General features: G+C 42.4%; 1 protein-coding gene across 1 annotated transcript in view; it reads right to left on the bottom strand.

The window, feature by feature from the left end:
• Positions 1 to 2,090: 2,090 nt before the first annotated feature.
• LOC144768095 (complement C1r subcomponent-like) overlaps positions 2,091 to 12,584 on the bottom strand; it is a 62,159-nt gene continuing 51,665 nt past the window's right edge. The window contains exons 10-11 of the mRNA XM_078651482.1: positions 7,243 to 7,317; positions 2,091 to 3,372 (exon numbers count right to left, since the gene is read on the bottom strand). Coding sequence (XP_078507608.1) covers positions 2,546 to 3,372; positions 7,243 to 7,317 — 902 coding nt within the window. The 3' untranslated portion in view covers positions 2,091 to 2,545. The remainder of the gene's footprint in view (positions 3,373 to 7,242; positions 7,318 to 12,584) is intronic.

Below are 12,584 nucleotides of genomic sequence, written 5' to 3' on the forward strand. Positions count from 1 at the left end.
GAAAGCTAAAAATTGTTTGTTTTTAAATTTAGATCGGAGCTACTACAAGCGTACTAGATTCAAGGTCTTAGGGGCAGCATATAAAGTGTGGAAAGTCATCAAGAAAATGTATGGGTTCGTGAAAATATCTTGGTATACACCACTGGCAGCTACAACATTTTTCCCAACAGTATTTTGGGACCGTGTGGTCTACAACTGGAGATTAAAAGGGATAAGGCTGGTGGGTGATTTGTATTCGGAAGAGGGTCTTAAATCATTTGATCAACTTAGGGAGTATTACCAGCTGTCTAGAGAGGATTTTTTTAAAGTATTTACAAATTAGGCAGTATCTGCTGAATGTGTGTGGTACTATCCAATCTAATCCCTTGGTAGAAGCAAATTGCAAATCAGCAAAGTCTAATGATTTGGAAGAGCAGATTCGCAAATGGGGGATTAGATTGGGATGACAGGATATATGTTTAGAGGCCTCTATTGAATTGGCTACTCAATTATTTCTGTCTGCTAAACTATCTGCCAACACTTTAAATCAGTTTTTAATCTTTACTACACCCCAGACAAGGTCTCAAAATGGAGTGGGGATCAAAAAGGGAAATGTTTCCGTTGTGGGCATCCTTCTGCAGATGATGTACATATTTTTTTGCGTGCCCATCATTAGCTAGACTATTGAAGCAGCTGGAGCAATTTTTAACAGAGATTTTTGGTGTTGCTACACAATTATCAGCTGTTCAGATTCTCTTAGGGGTGGAGATGGGATCTGGGGCGGCAGGAACACCAAATCAACAGGTTTTTCTAATACTTCTAGCCACAGCTGTATTCAGATTGAGTATAGCCTCGCATTGGCTCCAACAAGAATCACCCACATTCGAGGTCTGGAGGGCACGTTTTTTTTCTGTGTACAATATGGAGCATAGTCTGTATGCCCTTAAAGGTAATCGTAAGAAGAAGTTAGGGTGGCAAATTTGGGGCACAGTTTCGCATTATTTGGATTCGGATACTTGAAACTTGGGTCCATTCTGGTCCCCCGACTGGTCTGTATTATGCCTGCATTTTAACATTTTATGATTTGGATTCACTTGTACTTGTTCTATTTGATTAGGCTACTGTATATGTATGTAAATATTATTTTTCTCTTGAGTTTATTTGAAAGATCTCTGCGCATATTGATTGTATGATATTGATCTGAACCTACTGACTCATGTATTTTCAATAAAAACATTTAAAAAAAAGAAGTTGCAGCTACCTCAATGGTACTCATAATTTTCAATAGTTTTCAGGACCCAGAGTGCTTGAATGGGAACCACCTCAGAATTTGAATCCTTCAGATTTAATAAGGTGGTTCACAAAATTCAGAAACTTCAAGTGAGGAGATTTTGCCGATGAAGTTGATTCACCTCAAAGCAAGTAGCGGAAGTGATCTTTTAACCATTAATGACATCATAGGGTCTTCTCCTAGCCCCACCATAGTGTTTCAGTTCTCTTTTTTGCTGCTGTGGTGAAGCAGGACAGGCATCATGTAAATTAAAAGAAAAGAATTTAGCCATCCTCCAAAAACTTTGGTTCCTATCCATTTTCAACAATGTCTGTTGACCCCTGCAAACAAAAGTACAAGTAAAGAGCCAGGGAAGAAAAGCAAGCCCGGGGGAGCAACTGCTACACCCAATTGAAGTCCATGGGCCTACCAGAGACGATCGAGCGAAATCAATAATATATACAAGACAAATTTGTTTTGGGGCTATTTTTGGCATGTAAAAATATCAGAAGCATTAAAAACAACCGTTTGCTCATACATAGTTACATAAAATCAATACACACTGCCTCTTCTCCCATGATCACATACATGTTCTCTCACCTAATAACGCATAATTTGTTTTGAGTGTCTTCTTTTGCCTTATCGGAAGCTGTTCTTGTGCACCTTCTGACCTAGGGCAAGGACAGCATTAAAGCACTTTGTAAATAGTGACAGAGTTGGTGAGGTCACAGAAGAGTCCACTGTTGAAAGCTTACTGCAATTGGGTTGAGACACAGCCAAGCTCAACAGATGAAGCCAACATTACCTCCTGGTGGATCAATGAGTGACAACAAACCGCGTATTTCAGTATTCGTATTTTTTATTGTTGGAATAGCAACTGGGTTGTTAGCTTAAGGCAAGAATAGTCAACACAAAGACTGTCAAGCAAGGGCAGGCAACAAAGAAGACTGTCAAGCCCCCATAAACCTTTGATTAGGAACTTTCCTTGCAGCTGGACTGAGGGGTCTGAAGGTGCAACACTATGAAGCAAGTTAGTACCTGGCTGCAAGGCTTTAGCACCATTTTTTAAGTTTTCCCTTTCTTAAAATTAATGTCTGATTTTGTAAGCAGAAACAGGGGCTGAAGAGGTTAGGAGGACTTCCTTGCCTTGTGAAGAGCACAGGAACACCAGGCATAGCTTCTCTTCCAGACATGGAATGAGATATGACTTGGCACAGAGAGCCAGAAAGAGGGTGGAATGAGCTGATGGAGATGCCCCCACTTCCTCTTGGGTTGGCTTTAACTCTGTGAGTGGAATCAGAGGACTGGAGGTTCCCCCTTCATCACCTCCTCAATCCAGTGCTTGTAGTTGTTAACCTTGGTATAGAAGCCGTAGCCACGACCGCATTCGATACCCCAGGACACAATCCCTGTGGCGACCCAGCGTTCTGCTTCCTGGTCCCAGACAGTGAAGGCTCCTCCGCTGTCACCCTGGCATGAGTCCTTATTCTTCTTCTTCTTCCCTTCCGGTGGGAAGCCTGCACAGAACATGTTGTCAGAGAACACTGGGGGTTGACCATATACTTTCTTCTCTTTGAGAAAATCCTTGCACTTGTCATTCCTAGCTACTGGAAGTCTGACGTATCTTAGGTGGCTACTTATTGTGTTGTTCTCAGTGGTACCAAATCCACTGACATAGCCCAGGTGTTCCCCTTCATAAAAAGCCTGGCTGTTGTTCTTCCAGGGCAGACAGATGGGCATGATGTCAGCACTCATGGTCACACTTTTGCTCAACTTGATCAGGGCAATGTCATTATCAAAGTTGTGCTGTACAGGGATAAATTTAGGATGAAAGAATACGCTTTCTACAGGGTACGGGGCCAGTTCAATTTGCTTGTGCACATCTATATCGCCCATGAAGACGTGCACATCAGTCACATCGCTCACTTTCTTCTCTGTATCATTGACCCCTTCGAAGACGAGCATATGAGCAGCGGTGAGAATCCAGCGATCGCTGATCAATGCACCACCACCTGGGCCACTTGTGTCCACATACACCTGCCAAGGAAAATTTCCAGCCTTTGCTTTGTCCCCGCCAATAATTTTCCCGGTGTGCTCCACAGGGTGCTTCGGGTTCCCACACACTATAAAAGAAGGAGAAATACATTATCTTTCCCAGCTCACTCACTGTCCGTTCCAGTATATCTTTCTTCTCGCATCACCCTGACAAGATTCAGGCTGGTGGAAAGAACACAACTCAAGAAAGCAAAACATGACATCTCCTCAATGTATATTCTCAAACTTTCTGCTTCCATTCTCTCTGTCTCTGTCTCCGTCTCTCTTTCTCTTTCTTTCTAGCTCATGCTCTGTCTTGCTCTGTCTCACTTTGCCTCTCTCTCTCTCTCTCTCTCTCTCTCTCTCTCTCTCTCATTTCATACATTCCCACACAACTCATTCACTGACTTACGGGGCATATTACCGAGGAAGTGCGATAAATATCGCAAAGCGCGCTTAGTGCTGGTATTCTTATTGCCGGCGATCGCTGGATTTAATCGCCGAGATAGCGTTGTATTATCAACGATTATTTCAAAGGCGATAAGAAATCCAGCGATGTTCCATGGAAAACTCCGCTATCTCTGGATTTAATCGCCGAGATAGCATTGTATTCCCAACGATTATCTCAAAGGCGATAAGAAATCCAGCGATAGCAGGGTTTTCCATGGAACATCGCTGGTTTTCCAGCAATGTTCCATGGAATACGGGGATAGGCTTGATAATAAGGCCCTGTGGCCTTAGCCGCACAATCCACCCCCCATGTTAGCAATGCCTTAGTCAGGAATTTAACAGACATTAAATTCCTGCGTTAAGGCAGAGTTAGCGCAATTAAAATTATCTCTGCAAACTCATTGGTAATATCGCAAAGCTGCCTTTGCGATATTCACCCATGTTGTTTTGACAGACACGCCTACTTTGCATATCATTAGCGATGCGATGGTAGGCGTGCTGAAAACGGTTGGAAAGTAAGGAAAACACGCGCAAGCGTGTCCTTGATGATATTGCGATATAATTATCGCCGCTTTTTGCCTGAAAATGGACGCTAAAGCGGCGATAATTATATCGCAGCCCTTGATAATCTGCCCCCTAAATCCTCATCACTATCACCAGATCATAGCCTACTCGACCACTTATTTCCCTTGACAATCAACCACTCAATTCTGTCAGCCCCCCTCCTTTTACTGTGCAGTAGAAAAATGATAGATGGTGCACTATAGGGCATGGTGCTTGCATCCCCTGGCATTAAGGCCACTGTGATGTACGTATTTCTGTAAGTATCCAGGATCTGTATGACACAAGCAAATTCAAAAGGCTGCAAAGTGCGATATGTGGTCGAAAGCAAGGATGCAGTCAATGAGTGAATAAAGGAGAAGTTGGGTTCTGAAAGTGGAAGTGAAATGTTACTTATAGGGCAAGATGTAGGTAATTCCCATTTACAGACTCTTAAATACCGAATTTTATCGATTCGGTATTTATGGGCCAGATGTAGGTAATTTTTATTTACCACCTCTTAAATACCGATTCATACCGAATCGGTATTTAAGAGGTGGTAAAATAGAGGGGGGGAGATGTAGGTATTTCAGAATCGGTAAATACCGAATCGTTAAGATTCGGTATTTACCGATTCTGTAAATACCGATTCGGTATTGCCCATTGATTCCTATGGGCCTTGCAGCCCATAGGAATCAATGGGCAATACCTATTCTGTAATTACAGAATCGGTAAATACCGATTTTCACAAGGGTTCAGGGGGTGTCACTTTGACACCCTCTGGCCCCCCCAAAACAGGCTCGGGTGCCATGTGGCAGGCATACATGCCCCAAGGGCAGGTCTGCCTGTCATATGGCAGAGGTGTGCATGCACACATGTGCATGCACACCGGAATCGGTATTTTACCATCAAATAGGATTTGATGGTAAAATACCGATTCGGTAAGGCTTGTGGGACTCAGAAGAGTCCCACCTACATCTCAAATTTACCGATTCGGTAAAAATACCGACTCGGTATTTTACAGAATCGGCAAATTTACCGATCGGTAAATTTACCGATTCTGTCACATTGAGTGACCTACATCTCAAATTCCAATTACCGGTCGGTAACGGCCGAATTCGGCCGTTACCGACCGGTAATTGGCCACCTACATCTGGCCCTATGAGTCCGTAAATGGGAAGGGGGCAGATGTAGGTAATTTAAAAATCTGAATTACCGAATCTGTAAAATTCGGTATTTACCGATTCTGTAAATACTGAATCGGTATTTCCCATTGATTCCTATGGGCTTTGAAGCCCATAGGAATCAATGGGAAATACCGATTCTGGGGCAGATTTATGAAGGCCTTGCGCCGCCGGTGCGTCACTTTTTCCCATGTTAAAAATGACGCACCGGCGGCGCAAGGCCTTCATAAATCTGCCCCTCTGTATTTACAGAATCGGTAAATAACGAATCCTGCAAGGGTGCAGGGGGTGTCACTTTGACACCCTCTAGCACCCCAAGTACAGGCTTGTGTGCCATGTGGCACACATACATGCCCTAAGGGCATGTCTGTGTGTCACATTGCACAGGTGTGCATGCACAGATGTGCATGCACACCTGAATTCGGTATTTTACCACACAATAGGATTTTGTGGTAAAATACCGACTCTTAAGGGCCTGTGGCACTGTAAAGTGTGCCACCTACATTTGTAATTACAGAATCGGTATATTTACCGATTCGGTAATTTACCGAATCGGTAATTTTACCGAATCGGTAAATATACTGATTCTGTAATTTTAAGCCCCCTACATCTGAAAACCCAAATACCGGTCGGAAACGGCCGAAATCGGCCGTTTCCGACCGGTATTAGGGCTCCTACATCTGGCCCTATATAGTGATGTAAAGTTATTTGGAGAAGTGTGTCCTCAGCTCTTTCCTGGTTCGGACAATGTGGGAGCAATCATGATTCCTACAGGCCTACGTTTGCAGATCCAGAGTGCATAGATAGAGAACCCTTGTTTCTTTGATGGGATGTATGTTTTATGCATACATGATGCGTCACGTTGGAAAGCCCTGCGTCACATTATACCTTCATCAGGTATAATGTATGCAGGGGGGTGTTCCTACGCAGGAAAGCCTTGTAAAAGTGATGTAGTGAAATCTACAAGATTTCACTGCATCACTTTTAGGACGCCACTGCGTCAAAACCTTACGCCTGCTCGAAGCAGGCGTAAGGAGTGACACAGTGTAGTGGGAATAGGCCACAAAATGCATTGTTGGAGTTGCGTCGTGCTTTTGACACGACTTCCGCAATGCGTGACTTTTGCCCCAACAGATGCGTTAGAATTTCTGATGCATCTGTAAATTCTTCTGCAATTCGGCGCATCCATGGCGGCGCATGCATTTTTTAGGGTGGCGCAAGGAAGGTGCCACATCTCTATAGATGCGTCACTTTCTTGTAAATCTGCCCCGGAATATTTATCTCTTTCCCTAATTCTAAATATGGATGAGTGTGGGGATGTGTTTCCAAAGTCCTCGTTGTGGAGATGGTCAATGCATATCTCAGCTCCTCCTTCTCCCTGTTAACTAATATCCCCTCATCTTTAAATGTAAATGTAGTGCTTATATAGCACACGCTTCACCCCTGAAGGGGTCTCAAGGCGCTGTACACATACCGCTGTGGAACCCTTCCTAGCCTTTCCCTGTGAAGTGCCCACTCCTGGGCACCTCGAAGGTGAAGCCAGGCCCAGCGCTGGTGGGGCCAGTGTGGAGATTAAGCAAGCTATTGCCCAGAGTTGCAGAGTGAGACCCATGCTTAGAATAGGCACCGAGGCGAGAATTATCAGGTCCGGGGAAATTGAGCCCAAGACCCGCCGAGGCGGGAATTGAACCCTGGTCCCGGGCCGGACCTCTGCATCAGGGTCTGCCTCTCTAACCATTGAGCCACACTTCTCCACACTCCCCACTTCTTTAAGTCAACACTCACCTGGTAGACACTGCGGGATGCCCTCAGAGCCATGGGTGTCCTTCCAGCGACGCTCTGCAGTGCAGGTATATGGGCCTGTGGAAAGGAGAGGAGGGCAGTGGGAAAAATGACTGCTAAAGATTCTGGAGAAACAGACAGACAGACTCCTGTGCACAGTCTGATTTCAGCACCAGCGCAAATGATATTCAGAATATGAATTTTCATTCATCTTTCTCTATGAATCTGGTCTAATCCTTTCTCTGTCTGCTGTTAAATGTCAATGCCTGCACCCTTATCACTGAGCCAATGAACACTAGTCTGTGTGCCATGTCTCTGTATTCGCTCATACCCTCATGTGATGAGGTGAGATCTATCTGTTTTTTGGCTTTGAGTTATCTGTGACTGGATGTGAATTAACCCCTTGGGCACGGCCGCGATTCTGCGCCAGTGCGGCGTTTTTCAAAGTGGGCAGGTTTATTACGGCCCCCAGCAGTCATCAGCACACGAGCGCCGTAGTGCATGACGGATGGGGGCCGTCATCAGCACTTAAGGGGTTAAGGCACTCCTGCCTCTGTTTCAATGAACAATCTTCTGTAAGTCAATGTACATTTGCCCCCAAATCAACTCCTGCTTGCTTGAGTCAGTGCACAAATATAAACCAAGAAGAAGAAGACATACAAAGTGCAATGAGTCCAGGCATATACAGTCATCATGTCGCCGATAATAACAATAATGCCCTTCAGGCTTCTGGCAATGTATTTCAAGGCTTATCGTCGCAGACAGCAAATGGCTTAGACCCGCAAACAGCAAATGCCCTACTTTTAGCACTTGAGCTTTGAATCTTGGGAATCAAAAAGAGTAAAGTTTGGAGAGTGTAAGCTCCTTGTTGGGCTGTGCTTGCATAAGTAAGCTGATAGGTTAGAGGATTCCATATCAGAACAGCCTCTATGCATGAGGCATAACTTAAATCTAATCCTCTTTTTTGATGCAGGCAGTGGAAGCTTTTCAAGCTTCAGCAATGGTCTGACACCACTTGAAAACAAGAGATGAAAGATGGAATAAGAGAGTTTTTGCATCTGTATCACTAAATCATTTGCTACATCCTCACAATATTTTTTGATCTACAAGGGTTTGTGATGAAAGAGAGAACAAGATGAAATAAAAGGCTGATCTAAACAGTTCTCTGGTTGGATTTGAAGAGTATTGTGATTTGGTGTAAAACATTTCTCTAAAGGCATGTGAAAGAGTCTATCCAATTGAAGAGTGGGGTGAGCAAGTTTTCTTCTTCTCTGTCGAGACCACTAAATATAATGGGGCATTACCAACGATTAGCGATATTTATCGCTAACGAGGATTAGCAACGACTTTTTTAACGCTAAGCATCGGCAGAAATTATCGCAGAGATAACTTGCTATTAGCAAGGTTTATCTCAGAAGTGATAAAAATCCTCACGCTAACAGCCAAATGAGAGATTATCGCTGGAAAACCAACGATAATCTCTCGAAGTTTGGCGTTAGCTTGATGCTAGGGGCTCACAAACTTAGCCATGATATCCACCTTCCATAGGATATCATGGCTAAGTCAGGAAAATACCAGGTGTAAAAAAAGCAGCGCTAACCGCGGTTAGCGCTCCTTTGTTATCACTAACAGGGTTAGCGAAATCCTTGATAATAGGCGAAATGTTGCTTAACAACATTTCTCCTATTATTTTTCTCTGGAAAGCCCCCTTTGCATCTCATTAGAGATGCAAGGGGAAGCGTAGACAAAAAGGGTGCTAACATGCGAATTTGCGTGTTAGCACCCTGTTGCTGATAGGGAGATAATTTTATCTCCGCTTTCTTGGATTTTAAATGCCAAAAAAGTGGAGATTAATCCCTTGAAAATATGCCCCAATGTTCCTTTGTAACCTTTCTATCGAGCTGTCTTTAAAAAATTCTATACTTTGAAAGAAACGTATCCAATAAGGGCCGACAAGCCTGCATGTGGTCTTGTTAGAGTGTTTTTGTCTTCAGTGGCTACACTCGGTTACCTGCAATGTGGGAGCCGCCTGCCATTTTATAAGCTTAGTTTGTATATGAAACAATGCAAATTGACAGTAACATTCCATTGAAGCATTTGCAAGAGAAAGCCAGGTTATGTTGAGCATAAGAGTCACTCCTTGGCCCTTGGCATCCAACAGGCTCAAGCTGTTACTGTTGTCCTCCCAATATAATTCAACAGGCAAGGGCTAAGGTTTGAGGAGTGCATACAGCCAGTGAGTTTGGTCTATATATTTTAAATACTTTAATCTAACATTTTTATGGGAGGGTGATGAAGTACCAGTGGTTGGCCATGTGTAGTACTGGGCTTCCTACTGGTTTTTTTTTCAGTAGTAACGTGCCCTCAAGAGTTTGTGAATAGCGAGAAGTAGGAAACCAATTAAAAAGTGTAAACTTGCTCAAACGTGTAAGTTATCTTTGTGAAATGGGTACCTCAATGCATTAAAAAATCATGAAATAGATAGCATTGGCTAAATGATGCAGATTTTTCCAGTGTGGTAGTGCTTTACATTTGAAGAACCAATGCTTTGTCCTAAGATATGAGTAATACAGTGGCTGCATATTGAAAGCACAAGAATAAGCAACAATAAAATGGTTTATAAAGTGAAAACTCTTTTTATAACTTTGCAAAACCAGTAATTTTTATCAACAATTTAATTTCATATGCAGTTAGCTTGAAGAATTGTTTTTTAACCATTTTTCCACTTTTACAGGTTTGCCTAAGATGTCCAGTTAAAGCCATTAGGCCATGCGGATTTAGAAGACGTTGAGCTAAATGATTTTCCACCACCATTCAAAATGAATAACAGGCAGGAAACTATGGCAGAAATGTAGGCTTCACAATCACATATTTTGAGAGTTTGAGAGCCTCACCACTGATCAACACAGCCGCTTTACACATATGTTAGAGCTGAAGCACATAACTGAAAATGAAGTAGCTGAACAACTAGCGCAATGCCGAAATGAAGTCTTCAACATTCCAAAATGGAACCTGAACAATGAACATGCTTACTTCTGTGTGCACAGTGATCTACTTCTAGTGCAGAGGAAGAGTCTACTGGGGCTACCCATCTTAGAGACTGCAGACAATGTCTGAAAACAAAATAAATGATAATTTGCTATACCTGCTGTCACACAACAGCAGGTGAAGGGGCACCAGCAGTTCTGGTCTGAAATACCTATCAGGGCATATTATGAGGTCAAGGCTGTCTAGCAGCTGTTGCTTGGTGATACATGAACACTACTGTGTCACCTATCTACTTAATCTTGTCGTTTGGCAGATAGGGGCATTGTCAACATCGCTAAGTTAGCATGAGCTCTGCTGCCATGATGCTGCTTTGGCGCATGTTTCTACAAGACTTGCCAGACTCTGTTTATGCCTTTCACATGAGAACCGTTTGCTTTGTGCATTCTGGATCTATTCCTGGAGTTTAGTCTGAACACCGTGAACAAGGTCGACAAACAATGCCCATTGTTATTCTGTTCTGGTCAGTCCCTAGCACCTAGACAAAACATGCTAACACACTTGTGCTTTGATAATATGTGGATACATGTAGGTTTAACATTAACGCACACTTGGAGAAGGACCTTTCCAGGGAGAAGAGCCATGCGGTTCCTATGATGTAGATATACCATATAGGCACTAAGGTATGGGGCCTGCTGACAAAGCCCAGAGATCCTCTATTATATAATAATACTTCTTCTTACCAAGGGGAGGGTGATTAAGCCGTATAATCCTTTATCCACTGTCTTTATAAGAAGACATCTCCCTTCATAATATATGGACTTGCTACAATGCTAACTGTTTTAGGTTTATGCGTTATGCTGCTGGTAGTAGCTCGTATACTGCGTTATAGAGCATGATAGTTAAAACAAACATTTTAAACTATACCCGTGACTCTGTCAATTCTTATTGTGAACAAGTACGAGTGAGTGAGCGAAAGGGTACGTCTTGTTACCACGAATCCTGAAAGAGTAAGGAGTGTTGTGTTCTGGGGTGTCTAATGATTTGCATCTTCGTGATTGTTTAGGAGAGCGAGTGAGACACTATAGCTAATTGGTCCTTGGATTGTGGGTACCGAGGCGGTAGAAAGGATTAGCCACTATACACCGAGGTCCCATATTCCTGCACATAGTTCTGTGTATGTTCAGAATCCCTCCTTGTCAATGCCCCAAAGCCTGGACACCTATTTTCAAATTTTGTGTCTTTTGCCAGAAAGCAGTAAACACTCTTCTGCTATCTTGGCAAGACAAGCTTGAAAGAGCCAGGGGTCTTCACTCAATAGCAGAGTGAATGAACATCTAAGAAACAGTAGATTTCAAGGGTGATCACATGAGTGTCCAGGACTTCTGCATAACTGCATTAATTGCTGCACCAAGGAAAAAATCTTATATAGTCAACATTGAAAATAATTTGATTATTGTTAACAATTTTGACTTTTAGTTATATTGAAAACACAATTATCAGAATCAAAAAAATTGCCACACTTAGATAAACATATGATATATCAAAAATGTTATTTAACACAATATCGACTACAGTAATATTGTCAAAATAATATTATCATACAAAAATATTTAAAAGTACTTTTTATGTAAAACAATTATTTAAAATAAACATAACACATTTCATACACATGTTTAAATTAAAAATAAATGCATACTATCAGGAACATATTTACAATTTACTTCAATAAAATATACATAAAAGGACATAACTAAATAAAACTAAGCCAGCCTTTAAAAATCAACTATAAACAACATTTATCAATAAATTCGGACAAACAAATAAATCAATAACATAAAAGGCAGACTAATTTTATCAACTAAATAGAAACAGCCAATGCTGCTCGATGAGGAAACTCTGCCAGATTCTATGACCAGACTGTTAAGTAAGACATATATACATCTTCACAACAATCTAACAAAGTAAGTCAATTTTTAATCTAAACTAAACCTTTCTTGTTAATAAATGTAAAAGTGTAAAATAACAAATAATTATCAAAATACTCTTCAACTTCTATCTTTGCCTGTACTTCCTAAAAGAAAATACTAAGGGCCTGATTATGATAATTACGGTCAGACCGCTGCTGCCAGCCCGTCAGTGGCGGTCCGACTGCCCTATTTGAATTCAGGTGATCAGACCAACACTATCCCGATACAACACCACTGCCACCGGCAGGATCGGTGGTCGGGATGGTGACCGAAATGGCGTCGGTGCCGAGACAGGCACCACCGTGGTGATTACGATTTCCCTTTCCAACAATCTTTTCATGATGTGGACTTCACCAGAAAGGGTGGGACGGGGCACAAACAAGGCCCCGG

Source organism: Lissotriton helveticus, chromosome 7, assembly GCF_964261635.1.
Source record: "Lissotriton helveticus chromosome 7, aLisHel1.1, whole genome shotgun sequence".
Classification (NCBI taxonomy): domain Eukaryota; kingdom Metazoa; phylum Chordata; class Amphibia; order Caudata; family Salamandridae; genus Lissotriton; species Lissotriton helveticus.